Source organism: Triticum urartu, chromosome 1A, assembly GCF_056163025.1.
Source record: "Triticum urartu cultivar PI428250 chromosome 1A, HENAU_Tu73, whole genome shotgun sequence".
Lineage (NCBI taxonomy): Eukaryota > Viridiplantae > Streptophyta > Magnoliopsida > Poales > Poaceae > Triticum > Triticum urartu.
In genome coordinates, this window is record NC_141873.1 from 24,301,423 (window position 1) to 24,317,906 (window position 16,484).

At 41.1% G+C, this 16,484-nt stretch overlaps 2 protein-coding genes across 2 annotated transcripts; one reads left to right on the forward strand and one right to left on the reverse strand.

The window, feature by feature from the left end:
- The first annotated feature begins 512 nt into the window (after positions 1 to 512).
- On the forward strand, positions 513 to 5,263 carry LOC125543809 (pectin acetylesterase 5). The gene is made up of 12 exons (XM_048707285.2): positions 513 to 829; positions 1,020 to 1,102; positions 1,574 to 1,703; positions 2,281 to 2,360; positions 2,437 to 2,526; positions 3,077 to 3,201; positions 3,775 to 3,835; positions 3,950 to 4,000; positions 4,125 to 4,202; positions 4,282 to 4,387; positions 4,483 to 4,628; positions 4,996 to 5,263. Exons 1-12 carry the CDS (start codon positions 604 to 606, stop codon positions 5,116 to 5,118), a joined length of 1,299 nt encoding a protein of 432 aa, XP_048563242.2. The 5' UTR covers positions 513 to 603; the 3' UTR covers positions 5,119 to 5,263.
- Positions 5,264 to 11,071: 5,808 nt separating this feature from the next.
- LOC147988654 (uncharacterized) lies at positions 11,072 to 14,977 on the reverse strand. The gene is made up of 4 exons (XM_087535352.1): positions 14,589 to 14,977; positions 14,403 to 14,524; positions 11,290 to 11,735; positions 11,072 to 11,164 (listed from the first exon to the last, which is right to left on the reverse strand). Exons 1-4 carry the CDS (start codon positions 14,975 to 14,977, stop codon positions 11,072 to 11,074), a joined length of 1,050 nt encoding a protein of 349 aa, XP_087391478.1.
- Between the last annotated feature and the right edge of the window lie 1,507 nt (positions 14,978 to 16,484).

Sequence of the window (16,484 nt, forward strand, 5' to 3'; positions counted from 1 at the left end):
TCAATCTACAAGTTTTACCCATAAATAGTAAACCAATAGATCAAAATTGTAAGTTTGATTCTGAAAAATGTTGCTATAAATAGTATGTCTCAAAATGTGCACGCTTACCCTCTTTGGTTCAAGTATCTCTTCGGGTACTTCGCCCTCCCTGCACTATAAGAACTGCGTAGAGGCTTCTTCCCTCTCGCTGTTTCACTTGTGAAACACCGCTGACAGTTTTAGTAACATGCGAGACAATCCGTAACCCTTTTACTTTCCAATTTTAGAATCGTCTGGTTCGGACTTCTTACCGAAACCGAGCCGGACCTCTCTCAACAAAGGGAACATTTGCCAAGCTTGGCCATCTCATTTCCATTTTCCATGAATCAAATCGACGCTATTAAAACTCGCTTTAAACATTTTCGAACCCATTGCTAGTTACCAAAATTAAATTATCGACCATTCTGGAAAGCATTTAGTTTTTGCCACGAAATTAATGGGCATAAATCATTTAGCAGGATTTCCTAGCAAAATCTCAGTAGTGGTACCACCACAGTATCGACCACTACCCTGTTTTTCGAAGTCGACTTCACGCGATCGGATCCAGCAGCCTCCGGCCGCCCCATGCCGCCGTCCCCCGCCGCGTCCGCCCCGGCGAGCCGCCACCTGCGACTCTGGTGGCGCCGCCGCGGCCGGGCCGGCGCCGTCGCGGCCACCTTCGCCGCGGCACTCCTCGCCGCGGCCCTCCTCCTCTCGCTCTCCTACTTCGCCTCCCTGCCCCTCGCGCCCGCCTCCTCCTCCGCCCTCGTCGGCCTCACCCTCCTCCGCCGCGCCGAGGAGAAGGGCGCGCGTGAGTCCCCTCCTCTCAGCTCCTCTCTCCCCTTCCGTTTCCATTATCTGTAGTACACTTCGGTTACTGCAACGCTGCTTGCTAGCAGTACTGTACTCAGCTCTTAGTCTGCTGGTGCTTCTCGTGCTTGACTGAATTTTTTTCAGGGTTTGAGTGTGATTTCTGAAATTTCCTGCTTTGGATGATGCAGTGTGCTTGGATGGGAGCGCGCCGGGGTACCATCTGCAGCGAGGGTCAGGGAGTGGCTCTCAGAGCTGGCTCATCCACTTGGAGGTATGCAGATTATCATTACCAAATTTTTGATACAGAACCATGAGTTTTCTTGAAAGCTTGGTGTTGGTCAGTGCTCAGCTTAGCTTGGACAATGACTTGTTTGGATTGGTAGTCCCTGAAGAAGTTGTTTCATGTCTCAACAGTGAGGAGTGTTCAGATTAGGACAGTGTTGAAAAACAAATAGGCACTATTTGTATATTTTAAAATATATCGTTGGGTACATACATCATTAGTGTATAGGGATGTCACTTTCGTGTGGATATTGACACCACATGGTTATTCATATATAGTGAAACATAATGCTATGGCTGGTACCCAGAGGGACTATCACTTGCTAATTTGATGCGCTCAACTGTCAGTTACTAGTTTCCACAGTAGTTTATGGTGCTAGTGGTTGTTTGTTTGTTGCCATTGGTTGTCCCATGGTAATGCTTTCATGTTCTTAGATTCTCTATGTTGTATGAGCGTCAGGGTGGAGGCTGGTGCCGAAATTTGAAATCATGCGCTTCACGCCAGAAATCGATGTTGGGTTCTTCCCATTACATGGAACATCAGGTTGAGTTTGCTGGGATGTTGAGCGATGATGAAGATCAGAATCCAGGTAACTACGTCTCATCTTATATATAGATCAAAGGCCTAACCCCATTTTTGAGCTAAAGCTAAAGATTTGCTCTTTAAAGTTACATTTTATTGATGTGCAATGCCGCTAATTTTTTATGACCAAATTAATAAAAAGTTCAACCATTAGCTCAATCTTAAAGTAGTATTTGCAGCACCAAGTCCTCATTGATTTTTTCCATCAGTTCTTGAATTTTTATCTTGCAGCAGCAGATCATATTTCACTGATCAGTTTTTGAGAAAAATAAAATATTTAACTATCATGTTTGTACCTAGCAATGTGTTTGTTTATATCATTTGTATTGGAATGTTAAGTTATAATTGCTCTGTTTTAGTAGTATACGAGTTATACATTTGACCTGATGATCTCTGTTTCATTCCATATTATTCTCATTGACCATTTGCGCTGATGGGACCTTATGGAATTTCTCAACAAAAATATTAAGCTCCTTATGCCATATATACTTCACTAGTAAAGTCGCCATCTTAAAGTATTGCAACACTCTTTTCAGTTACCTATAATTCTGAGGTTCTCATTTAACATATGATTCAATGTGCAGATTTTCACAACTGGAATAAAGTGAAGATAAGGTATTGTGATGGGGCATCATTTTCTGGGGACGTTAAAGACGAGTTGCAGGTCTTCTTTGCCTATTTCCAACATATGCTGATTAATCACTCAACAGGTATTCTGAGAATTTTGTTATTCTTTGCAGAACGGCACAAAATTCTTTTTCAGAGGCCAGCGTATCTGGGAAGCAGTTATGGACGAACTTCTAATGAAGGGGCTCAGACATGCTAAACAGGTCATTCTTGCAAGCACAACCATTCCTTTCGATTTTCTTGTGGATGCATGATTCAAATGTATGAATCAACAGACATCTTAAAGATGTAAATCTGTTTCTTGCTCTTCATGGATATGCGTTTGACTTTAGCACCTTTGGGTTAACTGGATAGAAGTATGGAAGGTTGGATCTATCTGGTTATTATTTTGTGTACCAGTTGATATTGTTGTACGAAAATCATGCGGCAATGTTACCAAGAATTACAATTAGGAGTGATTTGTGGCACTGTTAAATAAATAGCATAGATCTACCAGATGTCAGTGACAGTAATATTGCTTTATTTTTATGTTTAGCGACATTATCTGTTCAGTCTTTATGACTGTTAGTGAACTATTATATTATTATTTCAATATTTTGACCGGTCTTTTTTCTTACTACATGATATGCACTTGCATGTTTACATAATGACTGGATATGATCTGATATTCGCATTATTTTGTCTTTTGCCCATACAAGCATTTTGAGTACTGTAGTGATGGTGTGATGCTGATATGCTATTTCCAGCCTTCAGGCTTTTCTAACAGGATGCTCTGCTGGTGGGTTAGCCACTTACATTCACTGTGATGGTTTTCGGGCACTGCTGCCAAAAGATTCTAGGGTTAAGTGTCTTGCGGATGGTGGTTTTTTCCTTGATGTGTATGTTTTCAGATCACCTTCGACTGCTTTGGATGTTTCTTCAAAAGACTTCTTTTGATACCATTTGCAACCCCCAGCCTTTATTTTGATGTCAGTTTTTCACATACATGAATGAAATAATTGATGGATGTCCTCTCTAATACTCAAAAGTACTTGCATCTGTTAACATTCAAATGTCAGCTAGCACACTCCAAACGTTAATCAAGAGTTTGAGCATAAAGACTTTGAAAGTACTTGAAAAACAAAACTGACGATATTCTGTACATCTAATTCTTAAATCATCAAATGAATCATCCCTGGGTGAAAGAGAGGTGACGCATGGGCCGTGTTTCTCACATATACTAGTTCATTTTGAGACATTGCCCATCAGCAAGCACCAAGCAGAAACATTGCATGTATCCGTAAGTTTAACTCTTATTGTAGGTCAGGAATGAGAAAGCATCTATATCCTATTATCCTTGTGGTGTTAGTCCTTTTATGCCGTAAAGGAAAACTGTATAGAGCAGATATTGTGCTGCTGTGCTGTTATCCTCATATTCTATCTACCTGTTTATGTTGTTTCATCCATTACAGAGAAGACATTTCCAAGCAAAGGACCTTGCGGGCTTTCTACAGTGACGTTGTCCGCCTTCAGGTCCTTTTCTCCTCGAAGAATCTTCAGTTTCGACATCCAAAATTTCTTCTCTGAATGCTTTGTTTCCGTATCTGAGAAGGAAGTAAACATTTCTTTTCGAAATGCTTTGTTCAGGATCTTAAGAGGAAGTTTTTGCACTGCAGTTCAAGCATGGATCCAGGCCAGGTTAGTCTCTGCATTCCTGGCAAATGACACTGCAACCATCCGTGACATTTCTATCATTAGTGTTGCAGCCCTGCTACCATGGAAGTTATGTTATGCTAAACACTGCCTTTATACTGTTTGCCAGTGCTTCTTTCCTCGTGAGGTTGTTAAAGACATCAGAACACCAGTATTTATTCTTAATCCAGCATATGATGCCTGGCAGGTATGGTCATCTGTTCCATGAGAAACATTCTATTATTGTGTTGCATTGTCATTATTCAACATAGTAAGTTTTGTTTCAGGTACAACATGTGTTGGCACCAGAAGCATCAGATCCCCAACATTCATGGCAAGACTGTAGATTGGATATTAGCAAGTGCAGTCCTGACCAACTTGAAATACTCCAAGGTTGATTCACCTTGCATCTTTTGACAGACAGAATGCACGTTGCATCTTTCAGGGTCTTCTTACATGTTTTCCTATGTCAAATAAAATCTTCGCAGGTTTTAGGGAAGAACTGCATGACGCGATGAGAGAAATCAAGCAGAAAAAGGACTGGGGTATTTTCATTGACTCCTGCTTTATACACTGTCAGACGTTGAACTCTTTGACTTGGCACTCTCCATCTTCTCCTAGAGTCAACAACAAGGTATCACTTCTATCCTCTAGAGATTAGAAAACAGAACGGAAGAAAAGTAAACATTATATTCATGTCAAGTTGGCAAAGTATATGTTATCCTGTGTTTCACAATTGTGTTGACCATAATCTGGCAGTGTTTTAGAGATTGTTGATCTGGGTTTAATGAGGACTCACGGTGTGTAGAAAAAAAATGCGAATGTCTTCATTTTTACACCAGCCCTTGATATGCCCACATGTTGTAGACTGCATGCCTGAACTTAGCTTACATTTTCTGCATAGAGTGCTTACCAAACCGATTATGACAGTAGTGATATTCTCAGTCTTCAGTCATGCAAAATTTACCAGCGAAACATTAATCATTCTGGTGAATATGCAGACCATGGCAGAAGCAGTTGGAGACTGGTTCTTTGACAGGAGAGAGGTGAAGGAACTAGATTGCGAATATCCGTGCAACCCAACGTGCCACAACTTGGTTTTTTCCAAGCCCTTCAAGGGATAAATTTACGATTCTTTTTTTTTAAATCTTTTCACGGTGATGTATCACCTAGCAGTTGTAAAAATAGCAAATTATACATATGAATATATCTGGACCGCAGGTAAATGTTACCGACTTTTCATAAAACAATATAGAGACCATGGCTTCATATGTTGTCTATTAGTTTTTTCTGTTTTCTGTATAGTTTTTAGTTGGATTATATCTCCTGTCCTGTGGACTATTCGCAGTCATAGGAGCCAATTTCATCATCTCAAAAAAGAAAGGAGCCAATTTCAGTGTCAAACGGAGAGGAGTCAGAAGCTGATTTTGGTGAATTCATTCCAGAGGAGCCGTATAGTGTACTGTAAACCTTTTTAAAAGATTTCGGGGTGTAATGATCTATATATAGTACACACCTTAAAACTGCAGTCTCTAAATTGCTTCTCCCTTGTGGGCCCCACTTGTCAGTGGGATACCTTTTTTCTTCTTCTCCTCCCCCTTCTCCCTTTCAGTCTTTCCCCTTCATTGAGAGAGGTGGCGGGATGCTCACGACCATACATGAATGCCCATGTGCTTCTTATGGCAGTATCGAACTACATGAAAGCATCCATCTCATGGTTGTGGCGTCACATGGTGTTAAGGTGTCAGCATAATGGTGCCCTATTAATTTAAGCATGAGAAGAGAGATGAAATGGGATATAAATTTCAGAGGCCAACCTTCGTACCTAGGGCCAACCCAACAAAGGGGTAGAGCTTTAATAGTTGGTAGATTCAAATAAGAACACATAGCATATGCAAGTATTGGACTCTGACAAGATTACTTTTTCGATGCTAGTTTTGAACCCACAAACATCCTAGGATTTGGAAGCATTGGGATTTATAAGCACCGAAGGTGCCTGTGAGGTTGTAGTTGCTCCCAAGATACAGCATCCGCGCGCGTCCTTGTGATCAAACGCGCACCCTCACTTGGGTCGTGGGCTTCATTCAGTCGCGGCCCATGTAGTGCTGCTAGGTGCTGACGACTTTTCTTTCCAGTTAGTTCTCCAATCGGACATTTCTTTCATTTCAACCAGTTATTTTTATTAAATATGTTCGTGAAGTCACAAACAAAAGAATTTGAAAAAGTTTCGAATTCGAATTTTTTGGGTAATTTGAAAAATATTTGCGAACACTAAAAGAATGTTTGCAAATTTAAAAACATTCATGACTTCAGAAAATGTTCGCCTTTGCGAAAAGATTCATGAATTCAGAAACTGTTTGTGAATTAGAAAAATCACTGAAACGTTAATCATGCTGATGAACGCAAATGCTCTCAACTTTTTTATAAAAAAGAATAGGTTTCGTATCAGTAAAGCTTTGGATGACTGGATATAATTTGTACTATTTATCAAAAAGAAGAAGAAGAAGAAGAAGAAAACTCGCAAAACTTTCTGACGAAACTGAATTTGAAACAAAGCAGGGAATGTAAATTTGAAACTAAACCTAACACAAGAGATTTGAAACTTTCTTCGCCATCAGGTAAAGAAGAGAATGCAATTGGATCCTTCCTAGAGTTCGCTGTCGAAGCAGATGAAGAAACAGCAAGTGGTGTCAGAAGATGAAGAAGGGCAGTAGCAAGGGGTCACAGCCGCTGTGTTGTACTTCCTCCTTTTTCTAAATACAAGCCCTTTTAGAGATTTCAATATGAACTATATATGGATGTATATCAACATATTCTAGAATTTAGGTTCACTCATTTTGCTCCGTATGTAATTCATATTTGAGTCTCTAAAAATGATTATACTCAATCCGTAAAGAAATATAAAAGCGTTTAGATCACTACTTTGGCATAATATAAGAGCATTTCTGACACTACACTAGTGTAAAAAAACGCTTTTATATTTTTTTTCAGAGGGAGTAGATGAAAAGGAGCAGCAGCATGAATCGCAGGTGATGAGACGGCCCAGCTAGGCGGGGCGCCATCAGCAGCAAGTTGGCGCAGGGGATCAGACACCCAGCGTGCCATGTCTGGTGGATGGCGTGAGCAGCAGCAGCAGCAGCAGGAATCGCAGGCGATGAGACACCCAGCTTCTTTTTTTTTTTAAAACGAGGCAAAAGATTTGCCATTTTTATTGAATAAGAAGAAGAGAGAGTTTTAATGACATCCCGCCCCGTGAAAACGGGAAAATTACAAAGATCTACTCTCGTGGCATGAAATTACACAAATGTTTAGCGCCCGCCAGAGCCCATAGAAAAGCCTCCTCTTTAATAGCTCGCACGATCACCATCACCCGGCGCTGCCTTATTCCTGAACACGCGTGCATTTCGCTCATTCCAAACCACCCAGCTTACAAGATGAAGAAGGGAGGCGAGGACTTTTGTCGACAAGGCATTGTTGGTGAGGACCCCATCCCACCAAGAATCCACCTTGTCGTAAATCATCCTTTGCGAATGCTGATGTAGTCTCCTCATGTATGGTACTGTGAATCTCAACTTCTGCTTCCGTTTTATTTTAGGAATCAAGTTGTAGAAATTTGCTGATAAACGGCCATTTAGCACACAATTGACATGAGAAAAGCTCCATGTTGGGGACTGATTCGATCATCTGAGAACAGCTTTATTTAGCAAGCTGTCCTCTGAGCCTCTGAATAATGATGGAAACGATGAGAAAGAAAGAAAAAAACATGGAACTTTTCTCATTTTACCTTACTACTACACGGTGGCGATTTCTCCCCGTTGCCAACTTACTTTTCCTCTACAAGGACGGTAACGTGTTGTAACTCAGCGTAATTAAGAGAGACTGATGACAGGTGAAAAAACAGTGTTCTTTATTCATGATCAACGTCAACAGCTCAAACACACACACACACACACACCCCACACACACACCACACACACACACACACAGTGAAGGGGTGCCTCAGGAGCGTCTCCTGAAGCATGGATTAAGGTTAATTAACATGTGTTAATTAACCCTAACAATTTCCACTGGCATGACACCGCGCCTCCCTTGTTACATGCAACATATCCTCGCAGAAAAAACAAAAAAGTTCGACCAATCTACAAAAATATATTGTGCATACAGCGACTCCAGCTGGCACTTGCGGGGGAGGCGCGAAACCAGCTTGTTGCCTTGGAACACCTGCACACAAAGCCAACGACAACCAGCCAGAATACCACACCGGGGAAAACATCACATGGTACCATGACACCACTCCTCAAAATTCAAATTTAATAAGTGTCTAAATTTTTTGAACAAATGTTGTGAGTGTTCACAAGATGCATGCTTACGACCCCCTGAATTTCCAGAACCAGATCAGAAATAGACACGGGAAAAACAAAAAAGAAAAATCCAGCATGAATAGTGCCACAAAAGGATAAAAGCACAATGTTCACTATTCACATATGGATTTTCCTTTCTGCTTCTCTATGTGTATTTCGAATTTGGTTTTGAAAATTCAAGGGGTTGCAAACATTTATCCTAGGAACATTCACACAAAAAAACTCATTTTTTTAGAAAGTTGCAGGTTTGAATTTTGAAATGTGGTATCATGGTATCACCTGATATCCGCCCCCAGAATACGCCCCCCCGCCCCCCCCCCCCCCCCCAATCCCGGGGCTTACCTGTCCACACGGGAAGCTACGAGGTACATATACATAAATAAATAAAGCTAAATGGCACAAAGGTTGAACCGGCGAGTACCCAAAACCATCCTCAAGCAATGCTACACAGAACAAGCACCATGGTAAGCAGTGAGCAGACTAAAAGGAGCGGCGTATCATGTTCACCATAGGCAATGAACTTCTCAAGGAGAACTAGTTAGTGATGGCTTTCAAAACTTCTCTGCAAACCAGCCCTCCTACAATAGCTACCATAAGGAGAGCCAATATCCGTGACTGGAAACAAAAGCAAACGCTTGTGTCCAACATCTCGTGTGGGTGAGCGCAGCAGCATATAGTATATCCATCAGTGTGATGCCATTTGAACCCATGACATCTACAATCAGCTACACAGTGATGGCTTTCAAAACTTCTTGCAAACCAGACTTCCTACAATCAGCTACCATAAGGAGAGCCACAACATGCGCGACTGAAACAAAAGCAAATGCCTGTGCCGAACATCGTGAGTGAGCGCAGCAGCATATGGTATATCCATACAGTGTGATGCCATTTAAACCATGACATCTCTCAGGAGACGGGTAGGTAGCGCGCTAGCTTACAGTGGCTGGGTGGTTCCTGCTTGCAGCTGTGTTAATGGTTAACCTAACACCTTAAATAGGTTAGTCGGTCTGTATCAGTAATCAGACTACCAAATTCTGTTGCATATGTCGGCAGATCATCAAGACCTGCAAAGTCAGTATGTTAAATCGAACCCTCTGCAGCTGGCCGGTGTCATCTACTTGAGCATCAAATGCAGCAGACAATATGAGGTACCTAGAACTGAAACAACAACACATATATGTAAGCTCTTGAAATGAAGTTTGCAGTGAATAGGGATGCATTCTGCTCTTGACTTAGCTTGTGATTCACATATAGTATACATCTGAATTCTTCAGCATGTCTAGAGATTGCCAGATACAAGATTTTGTACCATCGATAATTGATAATGTCTAGCAATTGAAGCACACACAATAACAGATAGAACCAGTTACTTGTTTGGCTTCACTCCTAAGGTTGGTGTCGTAGTTTTTAACTAAGGTTAGTTCAAAACTGAGACACTTATTATGGATAGGAGGGAGTACTATATTAACAACAGATTTAAATGTATAGTTAATTGAATTTGACAGCATGGTAGGAATTAAATATACTACTTGTGTAAGTGGTAATGACTAATGACTAATGAGTACTGCATGGATGAAATATAGAATATTAATTTTACAAAAATAGGTGTTCATTGCAAAGTCAAAGTCTTTTCAATATATGAAAAAAAGAACTACTACTGCTAAAACGTCAGAAGCTTGGCACTGCAACTTTTAGAATTTCTGTAGTACAAAAATAGGTGTTCATTGCAACTTTCATTGCAAACATATATTGATAAATACCTGTTTGCAATGAACACCTACTTTTGTACATAGGTGTTCAAGAACTTTCTAAAAATGTGTTGTGTTTGCTGGCCTAAGACTGCTATTCAGAAAGGGGCTGGAGGCATGGGATTTAGGGAAACACAGAAATTTAACCAGACTATGTTGGCTAAACAAGGATGGAGGCTTTTGACCCATCCTGGGTCTCTCTACGACAAGGTAATCCGTGGCAAGTACTACCACAATAAAGGGTTCCTGGAGGCTGGCAAAAAGAGGAACTCCTCCCATGTTTGGCGGGCTATTCTCTTTGGCAGGGAAGGCCTCATGAAGGGCCTATCTTCTGGAGCTAATGTGGTGAAGGCTGAGGAACTGATAAAAGAGGGCATGACTGAGTGGGATATGCCGAAAAATTGTAGCTAACTTCGGTGAGTCAGACGTGAATGCTATTGGTTGTATCCCCCTGGGTAAATGCTTTGAAGATTACTGGGATTGGTCTCATGAGAAGAATAGTTGTTTCTCTGTTTGCTCTGCTGTCTATGAATCTCTATCTCTATTAAGAAAATACATAAGGTTCCCTTTCCTGCCATCTGACCACGTTCTGCCGAGGTTTCATCCTCCACTCCGTCTAACGTACGCGAAAAAACAGAAAAAGAACAACGAACAAAAAAACGGCCTGGAAAGGAAAATCCCCGCAGCCCCGCACATCCCCACGCCCTCTCCTCGCACCCACGCCGTACGCCGCCACCCTCTTCCACCCATCGTCGCCGCCCCTTATGAGCTATCTCCTTACTCCCCGCCACCACCATCCATTCCCGCGGGCCCCTTCTTCCCTCTCTGTCACCACGCGCGGTTCCCTCCTGAATCCTCTCCTTTGTTCGGTACTCTTAGACTCATCATACCCCAACTCCATGCCCCACGTCTCCGGACTGCATCTGAACCATCCGGTGGAGGAATAGTACTTACATTGATGACTTAACTTAAGCTTCTAATGCCTCGTACAAATTACACCAGATGCCAGGACTCCATTGCTCCATATACCGGAGGAAAGATGGAACATCAGAACAATCTACCTGTGTATAAACAACATATGAGATAATGATAATCTTATACTAGTGCTAGATACATCGATTTCAGCAACAAGTAATTCCAGACGGAGGAAGTAATTACCAATTACATAATTTGTATTTACGCATACCTTCAGATATTTTGGTAGAGAGTCCCAATGTTTGATGACATTACGACACAGTCGCAGATAATCGTAGGGGTCATTGATTTTGTATTTTGATTTAGTCTTCCTTTCCTGATAGTTTCTTAGCATATAGAATAACCAAGGCAATTTCCCTGAACTGTTCATTGGCCAGTGAAAATCCTTAATGGAACGAACTTTTGGGCCCACATATGCCTTTCTACCAGACATAACGTGTAGAAGATATCCGACTTTATCTTCATCAGTCCAAGTATCAGGATAAGACTGAAGCTTTTTAGAACTAGCAAATCCTATGCACTGGAAAAATCTTGAAGTATCAGGATGAATAACACTTGTAGCACCAATTTGAACACAGTCTTGCACGACACCTCTCAACTGCTCCCAAATTAAATCCTCATGAGACAATCTATCAGATTCATTCCAAAATTCCACCACTACATTGAAAAGACAACTTTTCAGTGACAAATTAAAAAAAAATTAACTTTGAGCTGTAGACAGATAGCAGTATGTCCTAGACTGTGGCAAAAGATTGCACTGAGTTGTCCTAGTTTATTTACTCCCTCCGTCCCAAAATTCTTGTCTTAGATTTGTCTAAATACGGATGTATCAAGTCACATTTTAGTATTAGATACGTCCGTATCTAGACAAATCTAAGACAAGAATTTTGGGACCGAGGGAGTATTAAGTATTGGTAGCATAGTCGGTTTGGCTAGTCCTATAAAAGGACATGTACCCCTGTTTGTAGAAGTAAGCTTGTGCTACTGATATAAACCTACAGAGCTACATAGTAATTCCTTGTGTGCATGTGTGTGTGAGAAAACAGTGAGTGAATCCTGGTTTGAGAACCTGCAGTTCTAACAATTGGCATCAGCGCCCTGTGTATTAGCTTGAGTGAGATATGGAAAAAGAAGAGATTGCTTCCCTTAGATATCCTATGCTCACAAAGAGCAACTACCTAGCATGGTCCATCAAAACGAAGGTGTCCATGCTGGGGACGGCTCGCAGGAATCGGTTGACGATTTTGCTGCCCGGTTGACGACCATCGTCAATAAGATCAGGGCACTCGGTGAGAAGTTTGAGGAGACTTGCGCTGTCAAGAAGTTCCTGCGAGCCGTCCCCAGCAAGTTTCTCCAAATTGCTTCCACTATTGAACAATTTAGTGACCTCAAAAGTCAAAACCATGACGGTGGAAGAGATTATTCGACGATTGAAGGCACATGAGCCTCTAGGAGGAATGGGTGATGCTGGCCAGGAGCACTTGCTGCGCTGAGTGGGATTCCAAGTTCAAGAGGAATGGAGGCAGCAACGCTCTGGCGAGAAAAACCGCAAGTTTGATAAGGCAAAGGTTCGCTGCTACAATTGTGATGACTATGGGCAGTGGCGATTCTAGTAGGTAGCTTTAACAGGCTGAAGCCTGCCCTAAAAAAACTTTTTTTTTTTGCTACTACTCTAGATACAGCCCATGTACACACGGAGGACAGATACAAAATAGAAAAAGGTGCTTCCTAGAGGAGTCGAACTCGAATAGATATAGCTACGTAACAGCCAGATAACCAACTCGCTTAACTCACATGCTTGTCAAAATGGAAAAACTGCCATATGTGATTCCTTGCTACTACGTTATTAGTACACATAATATCTTTTTTATGCCAAAAAAACAAACACTAACTCTTCTTGGTATGCATGAACGTGGTATTTTTTCCAATCCTAAAAATTTCAATAAATACTACATGTGCCCATTTGTAATCTGGGAAAATGTGAGCTTATTTGTACAACACGATTGAGAGATAATGGCTATTTTAGTAGATAGAACCAATTTTTTGTTCAAAATTTTATATTTTTGAAAAAAATGGCAAACAATTCCAGTAAACAGTACATGTTCCCGTTAGTAATTTGGAAATTTTTGGGCTTAACAGTGTTTAGTTTACATGACGTTAACTTTGAGCCCACCCTCTATTCTCTTCCTGGATTCGCCACTGACTACGGGCATTTCTCCAAGGAGTGCCGCAAGCCAAGGAAAGAAAGCAATGCAGAGGCGTATTTTTCTCAAGCATGTGCAGAAGATGAAACAACCTTGTTCTGATTGAGAAAGGAGTTGTCCGGTATATTGTGTCGCCGGCAACGAGGAGGTAGTGCACCCGTAAGTTGTGCCACCGGTGGCACAAGTCTGTGTTCTTGTGTAAGTTGCGTCCACGAGACAAGTCTGTGTTCTTGTGTAAGTTGCGTCCACGAGACACTGTGTGTGGTTATGTGAGTCCTTGTGCTAGATGTGCCCACAAAATCACATGTGTGATCAAGATCTTGTGTCAGTTGTGTCCACAAAAATCGCGTGTGTGATCAAGATCTTGTGTCAGTTGTGTCCACAAGATGCATCTTGTGAGTTACGTCCACAAGAAGTTGAATTCTCGTGTCAGCTGCGTCCACTGAGATAATAGTCTTGTATTAGGTGCGTCTACATGACAACATGTTTCTTGTGTTAGTTGTGTCCACAAGAAACAGAGTTCTTGTTAGATGCGACCACTAGAAAATGTGTGTGGATTCGTCAAGGGGATGCCATATGCAGCAGATGTGATCATGCAGTATCAGATGCCCATCCCAGATATGCAAGAGCAAAGAAGATCCGTACAAGTGAGTTAATATGACAAGATTAGAGGGAGAATGTTATTGTTGATCTTTGTCATGGTCAGTTATGTGAAAGTTGTATCATGGCATGCAAAATTACCCAGCTATGCATATGTCAGCAATGAGCAGAAGCTAGACCCTTCAGATACATGATATAGCTGTCAGTAGTAAAAAGCAAAGTCTAATTTGACTTTGTTGTAATAGACATATGGCACAGTATGTCCTAGACTGCAGTATAAACTTGCACTGAGCTGTCCTAGCTTCGCTATTGGTAACATAGTTGGTTTGGCCGCATGTATCCCTGTTTGTAGAATTAAGCTTGTGCTAATATAAACCTATACAGTTTCGTTCTAATTCCTTGTGTGCATGTGTGTGAGAAAACAATGAGTGATCTTGATTTGAGAACAGTTCTAACATTATACTTCAATGTCAAGATGGAAAAAGAAGGAAATTGCAGAGACTTTGTTTAGTATACGTACCTTCAGAGATGAGAATTTTCACAGTTGGGGATGCATGATTAACAAGGTAAATATCGGCCAGTCTGATAGATTTAGGGTAGATTCCAATTTTAAACATACTTTCCAGAACATCACACATGCCGCTGTGAGAAGAACATATATAGAGGCCCGAGAAAGAACAGAATAATGCACCAATGCGTAACTTACATAACCATTTTTCTAAAGACCTTCGAAAGCTTGCTACTCATATAGGTTGACTCAAATGCCTTCAACTTTCGTCCTCCACGTCGCACTTTCAACAACCAGCTTCTTAGAGTTTGATCCACCGAGGACAGGACCATGCATCCATTACCATGTTTATCCAAATAGAAATTTTCAACAGAAACAATGTTCAAATGCCTGAAGTTACTGAGAACTGAATATGACATGAAGTTCGAGTGCTCCTTGACCATGCACTCAATTTCAAGTGGCCCAACTTTATACACCGCCCGATGTAAATCTGTCTCTGAGTTGTTGTTCTCCTTAACTGACACAGTAAATACACCCTCAAATGAAGTTTTCAGATACACACCCGTGTAATCTTCCATGTAGCCCATAGCTACAAAATTAGTCAAAGGTTATTATTAGTATATCCGAACAGCTTGTGACATAATCAATTGAACAGTATTGGCATGATTAATCCCCGAAAAATTAGTGAGAGGTGAAGGTGAGATATATATTTTCATGGTATTTTAAACATACAAGCAGGTGTAGGTAATTTTGAGCACAGTTGTGCCGAATTCACCTGTAGCTACCGTAATATAGTTTTTCTAACCATAATATAGGAAGTAGACCTTTCAACCAGAGCGCTTAACAATAATAACATCATGAGTGGTTTTATAGAAATGTGAAGTACCTTAAAATGAAGTTTTGTTGCTGACCAAGCCTTCTGATTGAGATCCTTGGGACTTAAAAACTAGAACAGCAACCTCCTCAGCACAATAAGTCCCAGGAAACCTTAACATAATATAACCAAACATGAGTTAAAACAAGCAAATCATACATACAAGAGGCTGGAAAGAAATAGGGCACCCCCAGAAAAGTAAGAGCAATAAGAGCAAATCATATTCCACTAAAGACCAACCAAGGAAGAGCAAGGAGGGGCAGGAAAAATAACAACATGACCATAAAAGGAAAGGAAGACAACCGACCATAAAAGGAAAGGAAGACAACCGACCATGAAAGGTGACCTGTGTCCTCACCAAGATTGGACTTCAACGATCTTAGATAATCTATCAACCGGCCTCTATACGGTTCGGTCCAAGCTACAAGATAGGGATACTCTTCTTTAACCACCTTCACATGCAGTATGTTTCTATGAGCACAGGTCATCATTAATGTCAAACAATGGAAATCATCTGGACTTTTTAGATCCATGACAACTCTAGGGAACACCCGATGTAGATTATCAAAACTTCGGCCTGAGGGCATCTTCAAAAAGCTTTCGGCCAACATTGAACTTTCATAAAAGCGAGGATGCACTAGCTGATAACGAAGTGTATGAACAACCTACAAATTCAAAACTTGCCCGTAAATCAAAGACCAAATTGTGAAATGGTATCTGATGCTGAACTATGAATACTACCCATGAAACTATTTGTACTACACGTTTGACTCCACTAATCATGAAGATGTTTGTACCTCGTTCCTCTCGTCTTCCATTATGTTCTGCCTTGTTTTGAATTGAAGACCGTTGCTTAGAGGCATCCAAACAACTGCCCCGAGCAGACGAAACTTCGCCTGCGCCGCATCATGTTCATAGGCATACAAAAAGTTACTGAATTTCAGTCTATGCATAGCGCTAATTATATCTCCGCAAAAAAAAGTGCAAATAATACACTATTATAAGCAAACAGAACAATTTTGCCGAATTCACCTGTAGCTACCGTAATATAGTTTTTCTAACCATAATATAGGAAGTAGACCTTTCAACCAGAGCGCTTAACAATAATAACATCATGAGTGGTTTTATAGAAATGTGAAGTACCTTAAAATGAAGTTTTGTTGCTGACCAAGCCTTCTGGTTGAGATCCTTGGGACTTAAAAACTTGAACAATAACCTCC

Coding starts and splice junctions, on each gene's coding strand:
- LOC125543809 (XM_048707285.2), top strand. CDS start 604: ATGCCGCCGTCCCCCGCCGCGTCCGCCCCGGCGAGCCGCCACCTGCGA. Junction 1,704..2,280: donor TGATGAAGATCAGAATCCAG/GTAACTACGTCT, acceptor TTCAATGTGCAG/ATTTTCACAACTGGAATAAA. Junction 2,361..2,436: donor ACGTTAAAGACGAGTTGCAG/GTCTTCTTTGCC, acceptor TATTCTTTGCAG/AACGGCACAAAATTCTTTTT.
- LOC147988654 (XM_087535352.1), bottom strand. CDS start 14,977: ATGGGCTACATGGAAGATTACACGGGTGTGTATCTGAAAACTTCATTT. Junction 14,525..14,588: donor GTCTTTAGAAAAATGGTTAT/GTAAGTTACGCA, acceptor TTCTTCTCACAG/CGGCATGTGTGATGTTCTGG. Junction 11,165..11,289: donor CTCTACCAAAATATCTGAAG/GTATGCGTAAAT, acceptor GTTTATACACAG/GTAGATTGTTCTGATGTTCC.